At 42.2% G+C, this 27,660-nt stretch overlaps 1 protein-coding gene across 1 annotated transcript in view; it reads right to left on the minus strand.

The window, feature by feature from the left end:
• The window catches only part of shkbp1 (SH3KBP1 binding protein 1), a 29,758-nt gene continuing 2,098 nt past the window's right edge, over nt 1-27,660 (minus strand). The window contains exons 2-18 of the mRNA XM_017681695.2: nt 27,352-27,405; nt 26,116-26,161; nt 25,926-25,999; nt 24,559-24,617; nt 23,060-23,140; nt 20,990-21,157; nt 19,665-19,755; nt 19,123-19,313; nt 18,003-18,118; nt 15,145-15,232; nt 13,652-13,768; nt 12,300-12,470; nt 10,582-10,737; nt 9,400-9,496; nt 7,692-7,876; nt 3,788-3,914; nt 1-3,017 (exon numbers count right to left, since the gene is read on the minus strand). Coding sequence (XP_017537184.1) covers nt 2,423-3,017; nt 3,788-3,914; nt 7,692-7,876; nt 9,400-9,496; nt 10,582-10,737; nt 12,300-12,470; nt 13,652-13,768; nt 15,145-15,232; nt 18,003-18,118; nt 19,123-19,313; nt 19,665-19,755; nt 20,990-21,157; nt 23,060-23,140; nt 24,559-24,617; nt 25,926-25,999; nt 26,116-26,161; nt 27,352-27,405 — 2,416 coding nt within the window. The 3' untranslated portion in view covers nt 1-2,422. The remainder of the gene's footprint in view (nt 3,018-3,787; nt 3,915-7,691; nt 7,877-9,399; nt 9,497-10,581; nt 10,738-12,299; nt 12,471-13,651; nt 13,769-15,144; nt 15,233-18,002; nt 18,119-19,122; nt 19,314-19,664; nt 19,756-20,989; nt 21,158-23,059; nt 23,141-24,558; nt 24,618-25,925; nt 26,000-26,115; nt 26,162-27,351; nt 27,406-27,660) is intronic.

The following is a 27,660-nucleotide window of genomic DNA, read 5'->3' on the forward strand; positions in this document are numbered from 1 at the left end:
AAGTGGAGCTGATAAAATTGACAATGAGCGTAGAAACAAGGAGGTGGTCAGAATGTTATGGCTGACTGGTGACAAGCATGAAATGGTTCTGTACAGAACTTACGGTTCTAAACAGAACCATTCCCTTGACTAAAGAGTGTAGCTTATAACTTCAATCTGCAGCATATAAACTGCTACTGAACATTTATTACTACGAAGTGATTCCAAACGTTTGAATAGCACACCTTTAAAAAGATGGTTCTTCAAGGGTTCTTTGGCAACGAAAATGGCTCTATATAGAATGATGAACAATGATGAACACACAACAGAACCATCTGTATGATTAAGGGTTCTTTGCATCATGAAATGGTTCTTCAGATTGATGGGAAACGTGCATGAATGTGCTACAGACGGTTCTAAATAGAGGGTTCTATATGGCACACAGAACATATGTCTATAATTTTGTCTAAAACGAGCCTTTTACCATGAAACCACTCTGAATGGCTTAGTTTAGATGACAAGGCTGGAATGTTGAGAGGTTTCCAACTGGCGGAATTCCCCTTCAACGCACTGAGTCACATGATTATGTATCTGACTTCGCTTTACAGAGCAGTCATTCCTGTAAATGCATGCAAGAGCCTATCAAAGGTTTTTCTGAGACAATGATTCTGAGGTTTAAGTCAAAAGGCGGATGCAGTGGAAACGCAAACTCACTGGTCTCAACTCATGCATCACATGAGGCAATGAATTCTTCATTACATCATCACACATGCTACAGTACAGGGGCACACTGCAATACTGAGCATCACCCGTTTTGAGTCCTGGAAGACATCATTTAAGTCTTTTTTCTTTTTTAAATGCAGTTTTAAAAACCATGTCCAGATTAAACAGCGCTACTTTCCACTGACACCCAACAACACAGATAACGTGGCCAACATTAGTTAATGCTGTTAATCTCTGGTCTATTCATGACCCTGTCCATCATTCTTCATCTCCAAAGCAGCCAATCAGAAGCTGGTCTTGTTCACATATAGTTTAGAACAGATTGGGAGGCGTGGCTTTGATGTAGAACCTGCCTCTGTGTGTGGCTTTACTCAGGCTGACAATCATCCAGTGATAATGTCAATCGTGCTGCAGGCAATCAGAAGAAGACATTAATTGATACCTCTGGGATCAATAAAGGATTCTGATGATTCTGATTTAGGGTAGGTGGGTGGGCGGAGCTTCACTTCAGGTCCTGCCCCGGAGGTATGGCTTCACAAATCACGGAGCAATAATCATCCAGTAAGACTGTCAATCATGCTGCAGTACTTGTAAAGTGGGCGATCAGAAGATGGTCTCGGGCGTGGCTTAATCATCCACAGACAACGTAAAAAATGCTGGACTGCTTTCAAAGCAGCCAATCAGAAGCTGACCCCATTTATATGTAGTTTAGGACTGATAGGGAGGCAGAGCTTCCCACAGTTCAGGAGTGGCTTCACTAACCAGTGACTTGACAACCATCCAGTGACAACGTCTATCATGTTGCAGCACCTCCACAGCAGCCAATCAAAAGCTGGTCTTGTTCAATATTTGACTTAGGGCTGGTGAGTGGCGAGGAGGCAGGGCTTTCAAGTTTTGGTCCTGCCCCAGGGCGTTGCTTAATCAGTCACAGACAGTAATCAACAAAACAATATCATAATGCTGGACTGCTTTTCAAGCAACCAAACAGAAGCTGATCCCTTTTATATATGGTTCAAAGCAGGTAGGGAGCATTGCTTTTTGCTGCAGACCCTGTCTCCTGGGCGTGGTTTCATTAAATCAATCACTGACCATGCTCCACAGATATATGCATATCATGCAGCACAACTTCCAAAGCAGCCAATAAAGAGCTTGCCTCAATAATACACAAGTCAAGGCTTGTGCGAAGGTGGGGCTTTGGGATAAGCACCACCTCCGGGGCGTGGTTTCATTAATCAGTAATTAACACACTGACAATCATCCACAGATGATGCCAATCATTCAGCAGTATTTCACAACAGCTACTCAAGTACAAGTTGTTTAGGGCTGGTTGGGAGGCGGAGCTTTGGTGTAGGCCCTGCCTCTTGGGCATGGCTTTGCTAATTAGTCACTGACAATCATTACAGATAATGTAAATCATTCAGCAGTGTTCCAAAGCAGCCAATCAGAAGCTGATCTTGTTGTCTGTGGTATATATATATATATATATATCCTGCGATGGACTGGCGACCTGTCCAGGGTGTATCCTGCCTTCCGCCCGAAGACTGCTGGGATAGGCTCCAGCACCCCCCCGCGACCCTGACGGAGAAGCGGCTTGGAAAATGGATGGATGGATGGATGGTTTACGGTTAGGAGGCCAGGACATTCTGATTTAGGCCCCGCCTACTTTGCACCAACTCCACTAACTGGTCACTTGATGCTGCAGCATTTATAAAGCAGCCAATCAGAAGCTGGTCTCATTCATATGTGGCTTAGGGCTGGTGGGTGGTGGGGAGATGGGGCTTTCAGGTTTAGGCCCCGCCTCTGGGGGTGTGGCTTCACTAACTGGTGACGTCGGTCCTCGTCTCGGAGACACTGGCATTTGCGACCGTACTGGACTGACCGGCGAGGGGGTGGGGCTTGGCACTGCAGGTCTTCTAGCTGATGATGCTGATGCTGATAAAGATGCTGATGTGTGCGCTCTGAAGCCCAAACGCGCCTCCAGTTCAGTACATACAGCTAAACTCCGCCTACCTCCCTCCATTCCAGCTAAATCTGAGTTTTTGGCTCTTTCCTGGCAGCGCTCCACGAAGCTGCCTCTGCGAAGAGCGTCACGCTCTTTGTCCCGCTCCTGGACAGCCCTGCCCGGGTGGGGACTCCCGCTGCCGCTGGCGCTGCTGGCCAGGGAGCACTGGCTGAGGCCCAGGTGAGGCGGCAGGTCCCGCGGCCTGCCAAAAGGAAGAAAAGGGACCTGACGGGGAAGACTTCCTGTGTGGGGGATCGTCGAGCGAGCAGAACTCGCACCTCCACGGCTGCTCTCACTCAGCTGGGACTGCAGACTGCAGTCGCAGAGAAATAGAGAAAAACGTAATAAATAATCAGTAACATAGTAGGAGGTATGGCCAAAAATAATATGTTGGTAAAAAACAAACAAAGTATTCAGATCTGAGATATTTACCAGGATTATGTTCTGATCTATTTAACTGATGGCATTAATAGAGATAGTAATAATCTATATATACACAAAATTATAATTTACAGAGCACTTTTTTCTACTCTAACCTCTAAATTTACACTTGTCAAAATATTACTTGTAGTATTTTTTCTGTATTATTTATTTATTTATTTTTTAAATCAAGCTGAAATATTTAGATTTATGAGAAGTTTCATTTCTAAATAAAAAAACTATTCTTTTTTAAATGCTCCCCCATGTTTTCATGTCACTGAAACACAGAGTTTTAGTCTTGTCTTGGCCACACCCCTACATTTTAGAGCAGGAAGTGAATCCCTGTCCCTCATAGCCACATGGAGGGTAGTTAGATCCCACTGTATTTTCTGCAATTAACTAAACTTTTTTGTGTTTTAATAAAAAGCGTTTCTGAGTTCTGCTGTGGTGACAGTCGCAACCGAAACAGTCACTATAAAAATATTTAGTAACACCCCCCCTCCCCCACTAATAAGCAGTAATAGTGCATTAAAATGTGCAGGAGTGTTCACAGCACTAAACATGAATTCACATTGCTGTACCATAAGGCGCTCACAGCCTGATCCTCCCTTTCGGTTCTGTACTCTCTGTTAAACACTGGTTTAGCATTATGTGAGTGTTTACCTGCAGGTGGAGTTGCGGGTGGAGTGCGTCAGTGAAGCAGCTGGACTCATGTCTGGTGTTCTGGTCAGTGCCAAGTCACACTGATCCAACAGCTCCAACAACTCCTCTTCTGTAGGACCTCCAAGAGCTACCACACACACAGACACACACACACACACAGACACACACAAATTAGTCCAAAAGAAGAACTGCAGCAGTGTATCGATGCATTAAAAGAGCCAATTTAGTAGAGATACATCAATAACACTTTTTCCCCTTCTAATTCCGATGGTGAGGATCGGCCGATACAGAGTACCGATACTAACTATCCAACATAACTCCCGATATTTATACACTTACATTTTTAAAACATTAGATTTCTGTAAAATCTCTGTTCTGCATCACAAATCTGAGCGCTGTCGCCTCACAGCGAGGAGGGCCTGGGTTCAATTCCCCGACCGGGTGATCAGGGTCCTCTCTGTGTGGAGTCTGCATGTTCTCCCCGTGTCTGCGTGGGTTTCCTCCGGGTTCTCCGGTTTCCTCCCACAGTCCAAAGACATGCAGTCAGGCCAATTGGACATGCTACATTACCCCTGGGTGTGAGTGACTGTCTGTGTCTGTCTGTCTGCCCTGCGATAGACTGGCGACCTGTCCCGGGCGTATCCTGCCTTCCGCCCGAAGACTGCTGGGATAGGCTCCAGCACCCCCCCACGACCCTAACGGAGAAGCGGCTTAGAAAATTGGATGGATGGATGGATCTATTAAATACTTAAGAAATCTTATTTTAGTTTATTTTTCTTTACTTTTCTCTCTGTAATACTGATTGTCCTGTAAAGCTGCTTTGTGACAACACCTGTTGTAAAAAGCGCAATATAAATAAATTTTGCTTGCTTGCTTGCTTGATTTGCAGTATATTTGTAGTACTTGCTTTCATATAATTAGTAAACGGAACCATGTTTAACATCTAAAGTAAATGTAAAATGTCTTTATTGTGCAGAACAGCTAAAAACAGATGAACATTATGTAGACAAACCTGTGGTGTTAACACTTCAGCAGCTTCTCCGGCTCGAAAGCGGAACTGAATGTTGTTTAATTTCTGACTTTCTCGAGTCTCAGATGTGCACCTTGTTCACTCGTGCTGCATTTCTGAGCGTCCGTTCGTTAAACATCAACGTTGTTCACGCTGTTGGTATCAGCAACTTTGTGTTTTTTCTGGCTCATCTGAAGTGACGGGCCGATAAACGCCACTGCTGAGTGACAGTGGACGCACAGGCCTGGCTAGCAGGCTGCTATGCTAAAGGCTAAATCCAGGCTAAGGCTATCATTGCGTGGAGAGTCTGGCGGTTCCTTCCGCTCCCTCAATAACAATAACTTGGACTGGAAGTGACCACACAGCTACAGACGAGTGATAATGACCGAAGCGGCTCAGCCATTCAGGTAAACAGTGCTACAGTTCTGTTAGCATGTTCTTAACGCTGTTAGCATGTTCTAGTGGCACACTGCTTTCCCCTTCCGAGTCGCCTGACGGTTTGCCAGAATCTTTTCGGAGCCGACTTAAAGTCAGTTTCCAAGGCCTCACCAAACTCCTCCCATACACGGGTTTTTGCCTTGGCAACAACTGAAGCCGCAGATCGCTTGGCCTGTCGATACCTGCCAGCTGCCTCTGGTGTCCCACAGGCCAACCATGCCCGGTAGGACTCCTTCTTCAGCTTGACGGCATCTCTCACCTGGGGTGTCCACCACCGGGTTCGAGGATTACCGCCCTGACAGGCACCAACTACCTTACGGCCACAGCTACAGTCAGCCGCTTCAGCAATGGAGGAACGGAACATGGCCCATTCTGAGTCAATGTCCCCCACCTCCCCCGATATCTGGTCAAAGTTCTGACGGAGGTGTGAGTTGAAGATCAATCTGACAGGTTCTTCTGCTAGACGTTCCCAGCAAACCCTCACTATGCGTTTGGGCTTGCCTGGTCTGACCGGCATCTTCCCCCACCACCTGATCCAACTCACCACCAGGTGGTGATCAGTTGACAGCTCAGCTCCTCTCTTTACCCGAGTGTCCAAAACACATGGCCGCAAGTCCGATGACACGACTACAAAGTCAATCATTGAACTGCGGCCTAGGGTGTCCTGGTGCCATGTGCACTTATGGACATCCTTGTGTTCAAACATGGTGTTCGTGATGGACAAACTGTGGTTTGCGCAGAAGTCCAAAAACTGAACACCACTCGGGTTCAGATCAGAGAGGCCATTCCTCCCAATCACACCCCTCCAGGTCTCACTGTCATTGCCCACGTGAGCGTTGAAGTCCCCCAGTAGGACAATAGAGTCTCCAGGAGGAGCACTTTCAAGCACCCCTTCCCAAGGACTCTAAGAAGGCTGGGTACTCTGAACTGCTGTTCGGTGCATAAGCACAGACAACAGTCAGGACCCGTTCCCCAACCCGAAGGCGTAGGGAAGCTACCCTCTCGTCCACCGGAGAAAACCCCAACATACAGGCACCGAGTCGAGGGGCTATGAGAAAGCCCACACCTGCCCGCCGCCTCTCACCATGGGCAACTCCAGAAAAGAATAAAGTCCAGCCCCTCTCAAGGAGATTGGACCCAGAGCCCAAGCTGTGTGTTGAGGTGAGCCCGACTATATCTAGCCAGTATCTCTCAACCTCGCGCACCAACTCAGGCTCCTTCCCCGCCAGTGAGGTAACGTTCCAAGTTCCAAAAGCCAGTTTCAGCAACCGAGGATCAGAACGCCAAGGCCCACGCCTTCGGACACTGCCCGATCCACAACGCACCGAACCCCTACTACTGCCCCTCCCATTGGTGGTGGGTCGATGGGAGGATGTCAAACATTAAAACGTCAAATATTTACAGCTGTGTTAACATTTCATTGACTACGAATGCGTTAGAACAGAATCTCGAAGTCTCTGAGTCACTTATCATGTAGCGTCAATGCATTCGCCCGTAGAAGCTGAGTGTCTATTCACTTCAAAGGGGCTGCATGGAGCGGGTTTTTTCATTGTTTCAAAACTTGTCGGCCATTGGATAAATGCCACGATTTTGTCCCGCCCCCGGACGCTGAGCATCTCTGGGGGTGAATGGAGCTGTGGTTGGGAGGATCTGGACGCAGAGCTTCTGCAAGATGATTGGAGGATCAGCCGAAAGGCCGAATCCCTTTTTGATTGACAGCTGTTTTGACCTATTTACGTCGAAAGACAAACTGCAACCCATTTCTTAGTATTTGCTTGGTGAAATTATTTGCGCATTTCCTTTTTCGAGTTTAATTTTGTTTCGTTAGTTTGTTCAGTCAGTCGGTCATACTGTTGGCTAGGTCAGAGTGAACTACCCAGGCAAGGCCCTACCCCAGCAAGGTTCACACGGTGGCAGACAATGCTAATATTGTTGATCTGATTTTGCCAAATTTAGTAGTACTGTATACCTGTATCCAAAAATGGTATTTATAATTTAAAGACATAGGGAGAGAAAGACAGATGCTACTAGTAGGGTTTCTGGATGCACCACAAAGCTGCTGCCTCAGTGCTTTTCTGTGAATTAACATGATAAATGTTGACTTATGGTCCTGCTAATTGCTGGCAAGAAGGAGGGGTGATGTCATGAGGATCCTGAAATCTCAGTCATGCTAGTGTTAAATGGCTGTAGGCCTAATGGGCAGGGCTAAACTGCTGAATGCTGAACAGGCAGGATTAAACAGCTGTAGGGCTAATGGGCAGGCCTAAACTGCAATATCTGTAAAAATATTTATTTTGTAAAATTTCAGGCATAAAACTTTTTTATGGTTGTGATAATCACCATCATGCTGTTCTGACAGCTTGGATTCCATATAGGGCTTTATAGACCAAGGAATTTTAAAACTGTTTATACAGTATTAGAACATTTTTTCAGCCTTTTATAACAGTTTCCCCTCACCTTTGATGTCAACTTTCCCAGCAATTTCCATCGCCGTGGTGAGGTCCCACATCTGGATGCTGCCATTGCTATGGCCGCTGAAGAGGTATCTGCGTGGCCGGGAGCCGATGCGGCTGGACCCCTCACACTCGTGGACCACAAATGCAGTGATGGAGGTGCCGTCCACCGAGCGCACCTCACATACCCTGCCAGCAGAGGGGGAGAGGGTACGAATATATTAGATATGTGCCCTTCATAATGTTTGGGATGAAGGCATATTATTTTTATTTACATGTGAACCCCACAGCTACCCCCAATTGGTCAATCACGTTGCGAGTCCTTAAACACTGGCTCGACTCAAACTCTAAAATACCTAGGTGGCAGTGGTGGACGAAATACAGAGACCATGTGCTTGAGTTAAAGTAGAGACACCCAAGGTAAAATATTACTCTAGTAAAAGTAGAAGTTCCTCCCTTTAGACCTCCACTTGAGTAAAAGTACTAAAGTATTTTCCCTCAAATGTACTGAAGTATGAAAGTGAAAGTACTAAAAGATTCATTATGGCTCTGGTGTCCTGTTATCATTTTTATAACAAGACTCACTTCATGAACTCATTTTAGGTGAAAATCCTCCAGTGTCTCTCTTGGTAAACCAGTCTTTTAATAGAACATCATTAATTAGTGACGCTGACGTCTATTAAAATGATCACAAGCACAAAACACTGAAGGTAAACAGGTTCCAATCAGGGAGAACCGAGTGGCTCTGAAATCACTTTTTACACACAAGCAAAGTTTCAGTTTAAGATTTATTTACAACTTAGTTACAAGTTTAAGTTTAATAAAAACTGGCTTTAAACTCAGGATCACAAATGAGCTCCTTTACTATATTGATCTGTAGGTCTCTGTTCATAAACATAAACCAGCTCAAACTAATTTACTATAAAATGAAATGGTTTTTGTATAAATTCAGAAAAAAGCCGCGTCAGTCACAACTGCATATATGGACATATTTCTATATTGTGCTCTATTTACACAAAGTTAGGTTAGTTCATCATTTATGTTGAACAGACTCCAAACTTTTACGCTGCTGCTCTGACGTTGAACTGTGTGCTGCATTGGGTCGGTATGACCAACAGGTCAAAACAAGCTCTAAATAAAGTGACCGCTATGCCCTGATTGGTGCTCTTGCTTTGCGCTTCTTTTGTTTTGACATGTTACGTTTTTTTATACACAGAAACCAAAAGGAACAACAGATTTCTCAAAATGTAGTGAAGGAAAAAGTCAGATATTAGACTTTGAAATGTAGTGGAGTGAAAGTAAAAAGTCGCCCAGAATGGAGAAAATTCAGTACAGATACAGATTTGTATTTTTGTGTTTATATTATGTTTGTATTTTTCGTTAAATGGAAAATTTCAGACATGAATAAACAGAATTTTATTATTATTTATTTTTAGTTTTACCATGCATAAAAATGTGTTTTTCATGCATATGCAACCCAGCCCATTTCAAGGCACCATAATGTTTGGGACACAAGGCTTCACAGGTGTTTGCGGTTACTCGGGTGTGCTTACTTGCTTCATTACGCTTTGGAGTCGCTTTATGGACGGCACTGTGCTTTGTGCAGGTATTTTAAACGTGTGAGCATGTTTTATCTACTTAAACTGACCTGAAAGCAGGAACAGGAATCTATAACAGGTCAATGTGGAATCTGCTGAGGGAACGTGTCTCACCTCTTGCCGTTGGAGGAGAGTCGCACATACAGCTTATCTGTGTCAGGAACCACACGCTGGATAAACACCTGCTGCTCATCACGCTCTCCGTAAGGACCTGAGAGACAAAGAAATGAATCCATTTTAAAAAACAGCTTTAAATGTAGTCATAAATATATATAAAACTGGACATGTATAAATATAAAATAAAACATACATGAAAACGGAAATATATAAAGGCATACAGAATAACGTATTTTTAAATATATATATATATATATATATATATATGCACATACATACATACATACATTATATAAAACATAAAATTGTGCAAAAACTAAATCTCATTGTAAATTACATATTGTATCATGAAATCCGTGAATCGCTGCAACCCAACCTGACAACTCTACACAGTTTGAGTCGAGTGTGTGATGATTTAGGTAACTAGTTAGCACCACATTAACTGGTAAGCTTCTTCACTACAGTAAGTTCACAGCTTCAGGGCCAAAACTGGTGGTGGTGGAATGTGGGTGATAGTGGGGGGTGGTGGGTTGTGGTGGGGTGTGGGTGATAGTGGGTGGTGGTGGGGTGTGGGTGATAGTGAGTGGTGGTGGGGTGTGGGTGATAGTGGGTGGTGGTGCGGTGTGGGTGATAGTGGGTGGTGGTGCGGTGTGGGTGATAGTGGGTGATGGTGGGCTGTGGGTGATAGTGAGTGGTGGTGGGTGATAGTGGGTGGTGGTGGGGTGTGGGTGATAGTGGGTGGTGGTGGGGTGTGGGTGACAGTAGGTTGTGGTGCGGTGTGGGTGGCAATGAGTGGTGGTGGGTTGTGGTGAGGTGTGGGTGATAGGTTGTGGTGGGGTGAGGGTGATAGTGGGTGGTGGTGGAGTGTGGGTAATAATGAGTGGTGGTGGGTTGTGAGTTGGTGTGGGTGATAGTGGGTGATGGGTGATAGTGGGTGATGGTGAGTGGTGGAGGGGTGTGGGTGATAGTGGGTGGTGGTGGATTGTGGGTGATAATGGGTGGTGGTGGGGTGTGGGTGATAGTGGGTGGTGGTGGGGTGTGGGTGATGGTGGGAGTATGGAGGGGGGGGTTAAATTAGTATGTTAGATTTTTCATCAAACTTTCACTTTGAGGCTCTGCAAGAGAACCTGGTATGCACAGCCGTTTCCATGGCAACGTGCCGTATTCGAGCCCGCTTACCAATCTCGGTGCCAGCAGCGCAGCCTCCGTGTCCGTCGATGTCGTCCAGCGAGAGGATCTTGAAGGAGGTGAGGGGGGTGGAACCGGGCTGGGTGGAGATCATGCCTCGGAAACGCGTGACGGTCCAGGTGCGGACATGGTTGTTGTCTGCACACACTGCACACCCAAAATAGAGTCAACCCAACGAACCCTGGCGTCATCTGCGGGTCCGTGTTTTATAAATAAATACCACGCTGGCATCAGAATAAGTGTAGCAGATTTAATGACAAGATACACTGAATTTCCGATGAGTATGCGAGCTTTAAACAAACACACAGGGGCCTGTGAGTTGTTAGTCTGACGCATGTCATCAAATACGTGAATACGTTGCCGGTCAAAAGTTTGGGGACACCTTGCTTTCTTGTGAGCATTCACGATGACGAGCAATGCGTGATTTTAACCTTTGACTTCAAATTAAAGGAATGGTTTCCAAATAAGACTACCCTTGCATACAAATATGAACGGTTTCAAATCAGTTCATTAATGGTTATGAATTAGCATTTTAAAAATCATTAATAAATAGTTATTAACACCTAAATAATAGGGCAAAAGTGGCTGGTTCTAGCAGATAAATATGAATAGCTGACAGGTTTAATGCTGACCAATGGAGAAGACAAAGATCAGTAACCAGCCGATCTGAGCTTTAACAGTGATCAGATGAATGTAGGCTCGATATTCAACACGGAACAGGTCACTGTCCTTTTAATGTAGATGTCAGAATTGCTTATTAAAAGATTTTGAGGTGTGTATGATGTAATTAATATCATAAATAAACTATTTTAAAATTTAAAAACCCTTTATTTTATTTTAAAGTGGAACCCCAAATTGTGCTTCTTTAGTTTAGCTCAAGGGCCTCAAGGCTAATGTTGCTAACAAACACTAGAAGTCAATAGTCACCCAAAGCAGATAGACACACTATATTTCCAAAAGTATTCGGGCGTCTGGCTTCAAATGCGTATGAACTTGAGTGACATCCCATTCTTAATCCATAGAGTTTAATATGATGTCGGCCCAACCTTTGCAGCTATAACAGCTTCAGCTCTTCTGGGAAGGCTTTCCACAAGGGTTAGGAGTGTGTTTATGGGAATTTTGGTTCTTCCAGAAGCGCTTTTGTGAGGTCAGACACTGATGTTGGACGAGAAGGCCTGGCTCACAGTCTCAGCTCTAATTCATCCCAAAGGGGTTCTATCTAATATAATGTAGATTAAGTCATGCAACACTACAGTGGGTGTCACTCTGTCATGGATGAGAAATAACCAAGAAACTAACACTAAAGAACTTTTAATTAGTTTCAATTAATTTCATTAATCTTTCTGATGTTCTTTTCTCTTTCTTTCCCTCTGTGTTGCACTGCCTCTCCTTCCTCTTCTCCCTCCTGCTCTGTGCTCTGACTGCTCTCTCACTTCAGGACTAAAGGTTTATTTATTGTCTTACCGGTTTACATTTCATTTTAACATTACTGTCACACACACGGATGTGAAATAATACCTCTGCAGCATGAAACCACATGTGACTGTTTTTGCATCATCAGTTCATGCTATCTGGCTTACAAAATAGTTTACTGTTTAGTGTACACAAGCGATGCCTTAAATAATGCCTTCAAAGAACCAACATGTACTAGGTGTCCCCAAGCTTTCAATGTGGAAAGGAAAAAAAAACATACAAATGAGCTACTGCACCTGAGATGAGGTGTTTTTCTGACAGCATGATTTTAGTAACAGGGCTGCGGTGGACAGAGAAGGTCTGGAAGAGCTGGGGTCCAGAGCCCACCGTCTCTGGGTGCTGCACAATCACACGCACTGTACCTGAACTGGTGCCGTATGCTATCTCGATCCAGTTCCCACTGTCACCTGTTACACAACTCAGAGTTAGTCAAACTTATGCAATTCAAAGTTAGTGATGTCTCTACGTGCTGATAGACCTCACACCACTCAGCGCCTGCTGTCTGTAAATACAGCGAATCCGTCTGATTGTAAATATTTAAATAGATACTTTTATACATTATTTTATTTCTCTTGTATTTTAACTTTTGTCTAGACTTATTTCTATTTTCTATCTTTCTGCATAGTTTGTGAGTTTATGTGTAATTATATGCCTTACTACTGAAACACTGCAATTTCCCTCCAGGATCAATTAAGATTGATCAATCTGTCTGTGTGTGTGCCTGTCTGTGTGTGTGCCTGTCTGTCTGTCTGTGTGTGTGTTTGTCTGTCTGTGTGTGTGTTTGTCTGTCTGCGTGTCTGTCTACACACACACGCATTATCCATCAGCATTTTCACACTCAGAGAACAGGACGTCACTTTGTGACATGTCTGATAATCTGGCTGCTTCTGTGAGCTCCATCATATTAAGTTTGATGCTAGACAAAATAATTTATTTATCTTCATCACTACAGGAGACATAATCCAAACAAAGTGCAAAGATCTGTTATTACCATCATAAAAATACATGGACCACCATGCAAGATTTGTTCATGTGTCATTCTATGGAGTTAATTTTGTGCCAAAACGTTTGAGAGAAGATCCTAATGTTTGAGAGAAGAGCGTTCCGGTCAGAGCACTTGTCAGCGTGAAGTTCACAGGTTGACAAAACTCTGGTTTCATTCAAAACTTGAAAATCTGCACAACGACGCGTCGCTTTCAGGGCTCGTACATGCAAAGCTTGTGCAAAACTCGCTCGATCGCGCTCTTCACCTTCAAAACTCGTAGGTGCGCTCAAATCACTTCTCTCGGCTCCGCAGCCGCTCTCAACTTTCTCATCTGCTCGGTGTAAAATGTCTGAACGTCTGTGTCAAAACTCCAGCCAATCAGAGATGTCGAGGGGCCGTTCCTGTCAGCGCACCAATCATGGCATCTTTTCTTAAGTGGCTTAATGCCAATCGGTCAAGGAACATTCATGGCTGTGGTACTGAGTAAGCTAGTGTGCTCGTAGCCTTGACATCGATGGTTTCTTATTATTGTATTTACTGTAAAGGACTGCTTTAGTACTGTGTGTGAGAGGCCAGTGTGTGACTGGCATGTGCATTTCGTACTTGTTTTAGGTGTAAGGTAGACGCTGAGGGCCGTGATGGCGTCCTCGCTTGGATCTCTGTACAGTTCTGTCACCAACAGATCGTTATCCTTCATTCGCAGTGGAAACTTCTGCACGTCTGCAAACATGCATAACCACACATACACATAAACCCTCATACACAACCATCCAAATACACATCCACCAGCATTGAACTGGGTTTACTGCAGCGCAGTGAGTGAAATGTGGAATACAAGCCACTGTAGTCATAGTTTTTGATGCTGCTGTTAAAATGTGGCACAAGACAGTCAAACAAAAATTCAACAACAGCCAGTGTCCTGTGGTGGACGAAGTACAAAGACCATGTGCTTGAGTTAAAGTAGAGACACCAAGGTAAAATATTACTCCAGTAAAAGTAGAAGTTCCTCCCTTTAGACCTCCACTTGAGTAAAAGTACTTAAGTATTTACCGTCAAATGTGAAAGTACTAAAAGATTAATTATGGCTCTGATGTCCGGTTATCATTTTTATAACAAGACTCGCTTCATGAACTCATTTTAGGTGAAAATCCTCCAGTGTCTCTCTTGGTAAACCAGTCTTTTAATAGAATCATTAATTAGTGACGCTGACGTCTATTAAAATGATCATAAGCACAAAACACTGAAGGTAAACAGTTTCCATCAGGGAGAACCGAGTGGCTCTGAAATCACTTTTTACACACAAGCAAAGTTTCAGTTTAAGATTTATTTACAACTTAGTTCCAAGTTTAAGTTTAATAAAAACTGGCTTTAAACTCAGGATCACAAATGAGCTCCTTTACTATGTTGATCTGTAGGTCTTTGTTCATAAACATAGACCAGCCCAAACTAATTTACTATAAAATGAAATGGTTTTTGTATAAATTCAGAAAAAATGTGTGCTTCACTGGGTCAGTATGACCAACAGGTCAAAACAAGCTCTAAACAAAGTGACCGCTGTGCCCTGATTGGTGCTCTTGCTTTGCACTTCTTTCATTTTGACATGTTACATTTTTATACACACAGAAACCAAAAGGAACGACAGATTTCTCAAAATGTAGTGGAGGAAAAATTCAGATATTAGACTTTGAAATGTAGTGGAGTGAAAGTAAAAAGTCACCCAGAACGGAGAAACTTCAGTACAGATACACAAAAAAATACTTAAGTACAGAAACTAATTACTCAGTTACTGTCCACCTCATTTTTTTTGGGTGCTGGACCACTATCAGTCTAGCTGCTGACACACTACATGTTAGTGTCACTGCTGTGCTGAGAATGAACCACCACCCAAATATCTGGACACCAGCAGCGCAGTGGTCAAAAACGACAAATGGTGAACGGGGTATGGAAAGGCTAATAAACGATACAGTAACAGGATGGACTACAGTCTGTAATTCTACACCTATAAAGTGGGTATTTCTAATAAAAGGGCCAGTGAATGTGAGTACAAGGTAGTAGCTTCTTATAAAGTGGTCACTCAGTGCTGTAACAGTACTGACCTATGTAATAAATGGATCCATTGTTGCAGCCGAGGATGAGAAAGGAGCCGGCGGTGTCGTAGCTGTTAATAGGAACCACATCCTGATTCTGCAGAGAGAGCAGGAAGAGTTTATAAAACAAAATAAAGATATTATGAAGGTGATCTTTAAACCTAAATCAGGTAAATTAAAGCCTGTGATTTACTGTTACTGGTGTGCCAGTCACTAAACAACAGGACGGACAGGCAGACAGACAGAGAAACAAAGATAAACAGACAAGCAGACAGACAGAGAGAGAGAGATGTAGACAGACAGACGAACAGATAGACAGACTATTTTGCCAAAAGTATTCGGTCGTCTGGCTTCACACGCATATGAACTTGAGTCACATCCCATTCTTAATCCATAGGGTTTAATATGATGTTGGCTATAGCAGCTTCAACTCTTCTGGAAAGGCTTTCCACAAGGGTTAGGAGTGTGTTTATGGGAATTTTTGACCGTTCTTCCAGAAGCACATTTTTGAGGTCAGACACTGATGCTGGATGAGAAGGCCTGGCTCACAGTCTCCACTCTAATTCATCCCAAAGGTGTTCTGTCGGGTTGAGGTCAGGACAGTCAAGTTCTTCCACACCAAACTGGCTCATCCATGTCTTTATGGACCTGCTTTGTCCACTGGTACGCAGTCATGTTGGAACAGGAAGGGACCGTCCCCAAACTGTTCTCACAAAGTTGAGAGCATGAAATTGTCCAAAATCTCTTGGTACTGAAGCGTTAAGAGTTCCTTTCACTGGAACTAAGGGGCCGAGCCCAACTCCTGAAAAACACCCCCACACCATAATCCCCCCTCCACCAAACTTTACACTTGGCACAATGCAGTCAGACAAGTACCGTTCTCCTGGCAACCACCAAACCCAGAGTTGTCCATTGGATTTCCAGACGGAGAAACGTGACTGGTCACTCCAGAGAACACGTCTCCACTGCTCTAGAATCCAGTGGTGGCACTTTACACCACTGCATTCCACGCTTTGCATTATGCTTGATGATGTAAGGCTTGGATGCAGCTGCTCGCCATGGAAACCCATTCCATGAAGCTCTCTACGCTGTTCTTGAGCTGATCTGAAGGCCACATGAAGTTTGGAGGTCTGTAGTGATTGACTGCAGAAAGTTGGTGACCTCTGTGCACTATGCCCTCAGCATCCACTGACCCCGCTCTGTCATTTTATGTGGCCGACCACTTTGTGGCTAAGTTGCTGTCGTTCCCAATTGCATCCACTTTGTTATAATCCCACTGACAGTTGACTGTGGAATATTTAGTAGTGAGGAAATTTCACGACTGGACTTGTTGCACAGGTGGCGTCCGATCACGGTACCACACTGGAATTCACTGAGCTCCTGAGAGCGACCCATTCTTTCACTAATGTCTGTAGAAGCAGTCTGCAGGCCTAGGGGCTTGGTTTTATACACCTGTTGCCATGACTAGAACACCTGAATACAATGATTTGGATACAGATACAGTAACACAGACAGACTGAGGAGTAATTTGGTGCTACAGTTGCAGAAACATTCACCTGTGTACACATGTGTATAATAAACAGACATAAATACACACAGTGTACTTGTTTACACACAGCACCGATACGATACATCAAAGGGAAGAACGCTTATTTTGTGATGTGTGTAAACACAGAGGACAGAATAATACATAAATAAGTGTTAAGTGACAGAGCACGCTTAGCTGACAATAAAAGCCTCTAATCTTAGTTAATTAATTATATAACATATAACATAATTACATAATTAATAACAACAACTACATCCACACAGACACCATTTAACACTGTTAACATCTAGTGCTTATCAGTTTGTTTGGTTTTTTAACTAAAATGCTGCCAAACTGGCACATCTTCTGGACGAGCTTGTCCATTTTGCTCTCTACTGGGTCTCATTTGCATACTTTCATTAAATAAAACAGATTAGAATGACTGTACAAAGTAAATGGATGAATAAAAATGCAAAAGAGAACGAATGATCATTAGCATAATAGACATGTATTAAAATATTGTGATGTCTGGCAATATCAACTAGTGCCACAAGGCTAAAACACAGTTTATTGTTGCTGTCAGGACAAAATCTCATATTTCCATTTTGGTGCTTTTTCATTTTTTTAACATAATTTGAAAAAGACAGTTGTCCTTTATGATGAGACAGTATTTCACGATAAACAGACCAACAGAAATGCTCCAAAATGATTTGGAATAAAATATTTCTCCTTTTACTTCCATTAAAAGTTGGAATGTTTTCCCTTGTCCTGTAAAGTTTCCTTATTTGAGACGCGTTGTTTTGTTCAGAGAGCAGTGATGTGTATTTTATTATACAGTATTTTTGCTGGTTGGCCAGTTTTTCAACAAAATTTGTGCAATTTATATACTAGAAACAGACATTATCCATTTGTACATGACCATTTTCCAACCTATCTTTATCCCTTACAATTAAACAGGCTGTTTTTGTTTCTTTGCCTTTAAGGCTGATATATGTAACTGAGCCCTGGTCTGACTGGCTGCCTTGTATCGTGGCTTACTCAAAAAGATACCCAGGCTGAAACGCTCCTTATAACTTCAGTGTGAGTGGGCGGGGCTAAACGACTCAAGGCTAAATAGGTGGATATAAATGCGTTGGTTTTCATGACATCACCAAAAAAATAAAAAAAATAACAGGTTGTTTTTGCAGCCTAGTTGCCTTATATGGTCTGGGGAGTGTTTACACACTAAAACAGAGTCAAACTTAATAAAAAAAAAATCAAATATATATTGTTTTTCTATGATTTGGGTCCTTTAAGTATGTGCTATTTATTCTCAGCTAAAGAAAGAGAGTAAACTGACCTGCCAGTGTTTGGTCACAGCGTTCCACACCCCAACTTTCCCTGTGTGGCTGGTGGCAATCAGCTGATTCCCCACGAAGAACAGAGCCTCTACAGGAACGTTGAGGCTAAACACACCTGCAGCATGCAGAGAGGAGGGGGGTGGGGATTAGGGTTATCCTCCGAGCTCGTCTATCGGCGCTGTTTAAAAGTACAGACTGTACAGACTGGACTGCACACTCAGCAGCAGCCATTACGCCGCTGTGTGGTCTACAGAACAGCTTTACCGATAAACAGGTCAACTTAAAAACCACAGTCTTCATTCGCATTTCCTGTCTGTCTTATTTTTATTATAATCCTTGACATTATTAAAGTTAATACTAACACTATCAGTTTCAGCATCTAAATAGTATCTTTTTAAGTATCTTAGAATAAAAGATATGAAGCAAACACGACACACGTCACACCTACAGGAGCTTCAATGAATCCCATTCTAAATCCATAGGCATTAATATGGAGTTGGCTCCCCTTTGCAGCTACAACAGCCTCTACTCTCCATTCATCCAGAAAAGCATTTGTGAGGTCAGACCCTGATGTTGGATGAGCGGTTAGGTTCAATAGGGTTGAGGTCAGGTTAAAACTTTGTCTTTTCCGAAATTCTGTAAAGCTGCTTTGTGACAACATCCGTTGTAAAAAGCGCTATACAAATAAATTTGATTTGATTAGATCAGTAATGGGTGTGACAAACACCTGAACTAATACTAAGTAATAGTAATAAGGAGGGGTGTCCCAATACTTTTGTCCATACAGTATATAGACACACATGAGAAATCTATAGGGGAATTAAAGCACTTAAAACCCCTTAAAATCCCAGGCTTATTACATACTAACACTTATTATTCAGTATCTACAGGGACTTCAATGCAAACTGGCTCATTATTCTTAGGTTATAGAAGTGTGTAACAAAAACTTTGGGCTTGCTGGTGAGTGCTGACCATTAAAGGAGTTAAAGAGGAAATGACCCTCGTTACGACTCTTGGTGGTAATATTCCTTTCCCATATAGGGTTAATGCCATCCGAATACGGCTTGTGTGTAAAAATGTTAATTGACAGCATTAGAAGAATATAAAATTAATAATTACCGATCTCATTGCCATTGCCATCAGGACAAATAGCCCATAATATTATCTCAGTTCCTGATGCCACAGCTACCATCTTGTCGTTGTCTCCCAGAGACCCACCCATGACCTTGGCATTGAGTGCCACCCTGTCGATGAGCCAGTCCAGCCTGGGACTCGTAAACACCTGCTGCCAGCCTGTCGACTCCTTCACCCTGAAATACAGAGAGAGAGGGACTTTAAATCAGGCACATTGCCCCCTACGCTTCCTGTAGTGTATTACAGTCTGTCAGAGTGACTGTGTGGATCATATCCCATGTTTTCTAGTATCAGTTCTACATGACCAATTTTCAACCTCTCGACTGCTGCATACTGAGCAGGTGGATATACCTAAATGTGCTGGCCCCGGTGACATACAAACAAACGTCAAACTTTTTTCTTGAACAAAACAAAAAAAAAAAAAAAAAACAACAAGTATGAAAGTTCAGTGAAAGTTCAATTTTCCACTATGTGGGAATGGCGCTCTGGTTATAAGCAGTAAAGAGCCATTAGAAGATGACACTAACCTGTAACAGACCACAAACTGTGCATAGCCCACAGCAATCCAGTTGTGGTGTCCACATATGATCCGAACCATTCCAGGATCTGAACCTTGACCTGAAAAAAAAAGAAAAAAAACAAATGTATGTATATATATATATATATATATATATATATAAACAGAATATTTTGCACCTAGACAGAGAATATGGACAACATATGTTTTGTAAAATTAATAAATAAATAAAAATACAGGTTTTAAAACTTGTTGAAATCATGGTTCAGAAGTTTATAATCCATGTTTTCAATAATAAACATTTTTTGCAGATAAATGTTTAAAATGATTCTAATCTGCTCGTCAGGTTTAACGTCCCAGGTTTCAAATAGTTAATATATAATAACACCAGGAATATGTAAATATAAATATTTTCAATAATTCATATATACATATAATTATAATGTGTTAGTTATCCTTTAATTAGTTCCTGTTCCCAGAATTCTTCCAATTCTGAATGAAAAATCTAAAAATGATTCTGGTGAATATTCTGTAATATTTAAAATTTACAACGTATAAAATAAATAGTGTTAATATGGCAGATAATTATAAACTTTTGAATGTCAAAAGGAGTTAGGAAGTTTTGATCTGACAGCAACGAAGTTTTGATCTGACAGCAACGATAAGATAATCCTTTATTAGTCCCACTATGGGGGACAAAGGGAGAGCAACGCACTGAAAAAAAGAAAAGAAATAAGAAGAGAATTGACGAGCAAATAATTAAATATTAAATATAATTAAATAGTGTAAATATTTGAATAAACAAAATTTATAGAATATGAATAAATGATAATGGCAATAATAATAATATTTATAATATGGACCCAAGAAATTCTTGTTACTTTTTAGTGTTTTTATGTTTATTTGAATTATGAATATGACTTTATTCTAATGTATATTGTGATGAACTCACTGCTGAGGTCAACTGGTTTAAAATTTGCTTACATGCCTAATACTTTCACACAGTACTGTGTATATAACATACTGAAAAAAACAAATAAGATAAAAATATAAACTGTATCCATCACAAAAATGAACAACAATTATAAATAAATAAAAGCTAAAATATTTACACTGTGAGGATATTTTACCCAAACTTCACATGAGGCACTGATTATGTTACCCATGCGATGGTGAGGAGTAAACAACATGAACATTATAAACAGAAAATCTTAGAGATATTTTAAAAATATTGTGCATGGCGTATTGATTACACTGCAGACAGGAAATGGTGATGAATTCCACAGATACAACAGACAATACAGAAGAGAATATTTGAGAGACGTAATCTGGTACCTGTCACTCTCTCCTCTGTAGCAGCTTTACCCAGCATGCCCGTGTTGCCCAGGTTGGGTGGCATGGTGTTACTGCGTCTGACGGGCGCTCGCTCTAATGTCCCAGCTCGACCGCCCATAAACTGGGGACCCGCCACGCTGTGTCTGTTCCTGCGCTTCACTGGGTAAACTGAAAAACACAGGAAACCCCTTAACTGCTCTAAGCTCAGTCTAACTGCACTACTCATACCCACAGACCTTCATCTGTATGGGCCTTATGTTACTTCAGTGTTCATCTCAGGACCTTCTAACATTTATATTATTATTTATTATTCTATTATTTCTACAATTAATGTTTATTTTAATTAAACTCACACTTTTCCTGTTTACCGTCTATTTAATGGTATTGAGGTCTGAGAGTAATGTAGATTCAGTTCACTGTATGTCCTGTAGATACTGTAGTACTGACAATAAAGCTGACTTGAGTTACTTAAACACAAACCAGTTATTCGCTTTCACTTTTTATAGGAAACGGAACAAGAAAGCGAAAATAAATCTGTCCCCAAAATGTGACTCACTCTGGCTGAAGCCACATTTTGGTGTTTTGACAAAAGAAACATCAACAATCAAAACTAGACCCGTTTAAAGCAGGGTGCTCAAAGTGTTCTTCTCGGGGTAGGGCTGGCTGATATCGTAAAAAAGGAAAATCTTGATTGTTTTTTTTTTTTAATTATTAACGATTCTCCATTACGTTTTTTTATTTTATTTTTAAAAAAGACAAAATTTCTTTGTTTTTGCACTTTAATTTAAAACTGCAGAAGTAACTGCACCACCTACAGGTAGTAAATTGTGCAAATAGTGGTTAGTTTTAAATATCCTTTCAAGGGACTCAAACTGAGCAAGCACAACAAAGTGTGTAACAAAAAAAAAACAATAATTAAAACATAAAACAACCATCATAATTAGTAAAAGAAGAATAGCGAGTAGCTTCCTTCAAGCTCACAAGCAATTCTCTCTTTGAATAATGTGTAAGTATAACCTGCTTACATTAAGAAAAGTGTAAAAGCACAAAGTTCTTTACAGGTTTCTTGAAAGGAACACAAGCCTGTCTACTGTTTCAGGCTGGAGAGACACTCTGAGAGGTAACGACGTTCCCAGCCGTGCCAAAAACTCCCTCATTTCCATCGCATTGTTTCCCTCATTGCTCCTTTTCCACTGGGCGTTTGTGTCGTAAGTGCTGGAACAGATTCGTCGCACTTCTACATCTGGTTGCAACTGGGTTTCGACATAATTTACACTTTACATCTCTACCTTTTCAAATCCAAACCAATTCCACAAACCAATACTGTGCTCTGCTGAGGTCAATGCACTAAGCAGCCCCTAAGGGGCGTGGTTTAAAAAAAAAAAAAAAAAAGGTCAGGACCCCCATGGATGGACCCTCACAGAGCAGGTACTCAGCACTGCAGTAACACTAACGTGGTAGTGGTGTGTTACGCTGGTCTGAGTGGATCAGACACAGCAGTGCTGCTGGAGTTTTAAACACTGTCCACTCTCTTAGACGCTCCTACCTTGTTGGTCCACCTTGTAGATGTAAAGTCAGAGATGATGGCTTATCTGCTGCACAGTTTGTGTTGGTCATCCTCTAATCCTTCATCAATGGTCACAGGACGCTGCCCACAGAACGCTGTTGGCTGGATATTTTTGGTTGGTGGACTATTCTCAGTCCAGCAGCGACACTGAGGTGTTTAAAACCCCTAGCAGCACTGCTGTGTCTTATCCACTCATACCAGCACAACACACACTACCACACCTCCACTATGATGCCTGCTCTGTGGGGATCCTGACCACTGAAGAACAGGGTAACAATGCAGAGAAACAGATGGACTACAGTCTGTAACTGGAGAACTACAGAGTTAAAATGTAGAAAAATATATACGTATATATATACGTATATATATATATATATATATATATATATATATATATATATATATATATATATATATATATATATGTGCATATGTGACTGATGTTTTGAACAGCAGTGTACAGTACATCTACGTGTTAACTCCTGTACAGAGTGACCGCTCACCTGGAGGGGGCAGGTAGCCATTAAACAGCACCGTGCCGCATGACGATCGGTCTAATTCATCACACAGCTGCAGCTTACGCACTGACGAGAAAACAAACACACACAAACTCGTAAACGCTCGGGACTTTCAGTACTGAATCCAATCAACTGAGCAGAACTTTGAACATTATATTACATGCACAGCTAGCACGTCTGGACAGTACAGGACTCGCCCCTGGACAGTTTTTGGCTGTCGACATTGGGGCCAGTTTTAAAGTTAATATTTGGAGTAATTAAGATATTTTATACAACAGTGAGTTCTGGCCGCGCGAGCTGACTGGTTGAGAGACGTTCTAACTGTGCTGTTATTTCACCATAACATCTCAGGTTTTTCACAAATACTGTATCACTCCGCTGAGATGCAAAGACCCCATTTTTTTCTGCCGACACCTGAACTCTGGGTATCGGCCGATACAGAGTACCGATCCAATATCAGCGATTTTTAATTTTAAGTTCTGTATACCACACTGCGTCTAAAACATAGCTGTCATCAAAAGAAAAATGAATAAGGACGAAAAACAAGTAAAGTATTATTAACGTGCTTCTGGATAATGCTACAGCAAAACAAACAGTAATTATAATTCCAGTGTAAACTTTTCAGTGCAATAATAAACTTGTAAATCTAAGCTATGGTATCACAGGTATCCATGTAAATTATTTTGAGGATTTTTAAAATGAAGCACCCTTATTAATCACTTCACATTTAACCACATAAATGAAATTATTTTAACTATAACTTTATACCCTGATCATGAAATTGATAATAATGCAAACGTATTAAACAGATTGAAACAGCTAATGCAGTACAGAAGAAAGTTCCTGCACTGCTTTTATTCTGACACACAGCAGCACAGGCAGAACTGTTTATTTATTGATTTATTTTATAGTTTTCCCCAATTTAGTCGTCTCCAATTCCACCCACCATCTAGTACTGACTCCCCCAGTTACATGATCCCACCAGCGCTAGGAGGGTGAAGGCCAACACAGGCTTCCCCTGAGTTCTGTGAAAAACATCTTTTCAAACTGCCGCTTGTGCGACATCACTGGGTGATGGGGGGAGTGGGGGGCATCCTACCCACCCAGAGAGAGAGAGAGAGGACAACTGCTCTCTTGTACCCCCAGTGACGAACGCCTGTAGCATCTCCAGGGATCGAACTCGTGATCTCCTGAGGGCCAACACTTAGATGGCTGCCCCACTAGGGAGCTGACCACAGGCAGATTTTCCACCTGATTATTTAATTTCCTTAAACAAAGAAGTTTGACTGTTATGTGGTCATTCATAATTATTACCTGTATGAGCTTTTTTTGATGTTTACCACATTTTGGAATAAAATGCTTCAACAGAAGAGCTGCTGCGGCTGAGAGACGGTATCAAAGGTGTCTGGCCGATATCCGATTTGTTCAATAAGGTCAGTATGTTGCTGTGAAACACTTTCTACAACCTTTCTAATCTGTCTTACCTAATGGAGTGATTCCATAGAACTCAGCTTCATGCATCAATAAATGCACATCTATAGACCTGCAACAGTACAGACACATTTATTACAGTCGTTAAATATTTAATGATCAGATTCTCACCTCAAAGAGCAACACTCATCCTCAGTGATGCTACTCTACGTCTACGAGCAGGACTGTGTAAATATGTCCTTTCAGGAAAACGTTCAGGGAGATGAATCAATAGCAAATACTAAAACATGCTATACAAATCTAATTTATTATTATTTACATACTTGTTTACAGTACAGAAAAGACAATAATAGTTACTGGTTACTTTGAACTTTGACATTAAAGCAATTAAAGACAAAAATATTGGGACACCCTCCCTAACTATGGAGTTCAGGTGTTTCAGCCACACCTATTGATAACAGGTGGATCACATTAAGCACACAGCCTTACAGACCTGACAGACAAACACTACAGTAGAATGGGTCATACTGATGAGTAAAGCGCCACCACTGGACTCCGGAGCAATGGAACCATGTCAGTCTGATGGACGAATCTGGGTTTGGCGAATGACAGGAGAACGTTAAATGCCTGACTGCATTTTGCCAGCTGTAAAGTTTGGTGGAGGTGGGATGATAATATGGGGGCTGTTTTTCAAGGGTTGGTCTAGAACCCTTGTTCCAGTGAAGGGAATCTTAAAGCTTCAGCCGAACCAGACATTTTGGACAATTTCCTGCTCCCAACTTTGTGGGAACAGTTTGGGGAAGAACCTTTCTGTTCCAGCATGACTGAGCCCCAGTGCACAAAGCTGCTCCATGAAGTCAGGCTGGGTGAGTTTGGTGTGGAAGAACTTGACTGACCCTCACAGAGTCCTGACCTCAACCCCATCCAACACCTTTAGGATGAACTAGGATGGAGACTGTGAGTCAGACCTTCTCATCCAACATCAGGGTCTGACCTGACAAATGCTCTTCTGGATGAACGGAGAGTGGAAGCTGTTAGAGCTGCAAAGGGGGACCCACCCCATATTAATGCCTATGGGTTTAGAATGGGATTCATTGAAGCTCCTGTGGGTGTGATGTGTAGGTGTCCCAATACTTTTCTCCATATAGTGTATAAGCACATTATGCCTCCATATAAGTAATATTATCATATAATTGTCACTGTCGGTGCAAAACCTCCACAAAAAGGTAACTTTAAAGGAGAGGTAAAAACCTTCTTAACTTTGAATGGGAGTTAATGGAACCAGACGTTTTTCCAAGTAGTTTTGAAGCATTTCTATAGGTTTGTTCATCATGAAATGGTAATACAAAGTAAAGAGCAGCTGGTACTTTCAAATTCTGTCAAAATATTAAAAATGAGCAGCAACATATCTGTTAGTTACCTGGGATGCAGTTCCTTAGTGCGCAGAAAGTTCAGAATGGGGGCAAACAGAGACGGATCTCGATCTATGAAGATCTAAAAGCAGAAATACAGCAGGAAAATTATAATAACAACACTGTCAAAAATACACGTGCAAGGACAATGAAACCAACGTTCTAGATATGAGAAAAGAGGAAATGAAACACTCTCACCGCGCCCGTTTCATCTTTTAACGTGGATATCCGTCCACTCAAGAGACTAAACAAAAAAGAAAATATCAGAACAACAAGTAAAAACTTCACTTACGAGTACAATTTAATAGACACCCAGGACCTGTAGTCTTGTCATTCAGCCCCGCCTAGTGGTGAGACACCGGCAACTACATTTATACACAAAAAGACTGTGCTTGAAGGGTTCTTTAGCAAAGAAATGGTTCTATATAGAACCAGGAACACTCAAAGAGTCCTTTGCATCATGAAAGCATTCTTCAGATTGATGGAGAATGTGCTGTTGTTGGTTCTATATAGAACCTTTTTGGGTTTTCTATAGCATCAAAAAGGGTTCTTCTACTGTTACAATGTCAGGCTTGTTACAACAGAAGAACCCTTTTTGGTGCTATATTGAACCCTTTTTTCAAAAAGGCTCTACACAGAAATGTCTACCGTATGTTCATACACATTCTCCATCAATCTGAAGAACCCTTTCACCACACAAAGAAGCCTTTGATCATGCAAAGTGATAGAACATTTTCTTTACTAAAGAACCACTGAAGTACCATCTTTTTAAGAGTTTAGTTCAAGACAAAAAAAATCTGCTTTCTACCTGGGATACCATAGCACCCCCCCCCCAAGTAACCACCTGGGATTCCATAGCACCCCTTCTAGTGACCATCTGAGATACCATAGCAACCCCCAAGCAACCACCTGGGATACCATAGCAACCCTCTAGGTACCACCTGGGATACCATAGCACCCCCTCTAGTGACCATCTGGGATACCATAGCAACCCCCAAGCAACCACCTGGGATTCCATAGCAACCCCCAAGCAACCACCTGGGATTCCATAGCAAACCTCTAGGTACCACCTGGGATACCACAGCACCCCCTCTATCGACCACCGGGGATACTATAGCAGCCCCCTAGCAACCTCCTGGGATACCATAGCAACGCCCAAGCAACCACCTGGGATGCCATAGCAACCCTCTAGGTACCACCTGGGATACCATAGCACCCCCTCTAGTGACCTCTGGGATACCATAGCAACCACCTGGGATTCCATAGCAAACCTCTAGGTACCACCTGGGATACCACAGCACCCCCCTCTATCAACCACCTGGGATTCCATAGCAGCCCCCCCCCCCCCCAGCAACCACTTGGGATACCACAGCAGCTCCCTAGCAACCACCTGTGATACCATAGCACCCCCTTCCTGCTGAGTGAAGCACCAACCTTGAGAAAAAGGAGTCTGGAACCCATGTCAGAGTCTGCTTGGAGGTGCTGAACCTGGGGGATAGATAAGATGAGATTAATTAAATTTATAACTCTTTAAGGTGGACTGGTCCTGCTAGAGAAACTACTCATTTAAAAAACATGGTAATTTAAAGAAAATGGTTCCATCTAGGACACTCAAAGAACCCAGTGCATAATTAAAGTGCTCTTTCCATGGTTAAATGGTCCTTCGGATGGATGGAGAAAGTGTTGGTTCTATGTAGCACCAAAAAGGGTTTTTCTAATATATACGATCTTGACATTGTAAAA

Source organism: Pygocentrus nattereri, chromosome 7 (assembly GCF_015220715.1).
Source record: "Pygocentrus nattereri isolate fPygNat1 chromosome 7, fPygNat1.pri, whole genome shotgun sequence".
Lineage (NCBI taxonomy): Eukaryota > Metazoa > Chordata > Actinopteri > Characiformes > Serrasalmidae > Pygocentrus > Pygocentrus nattereri.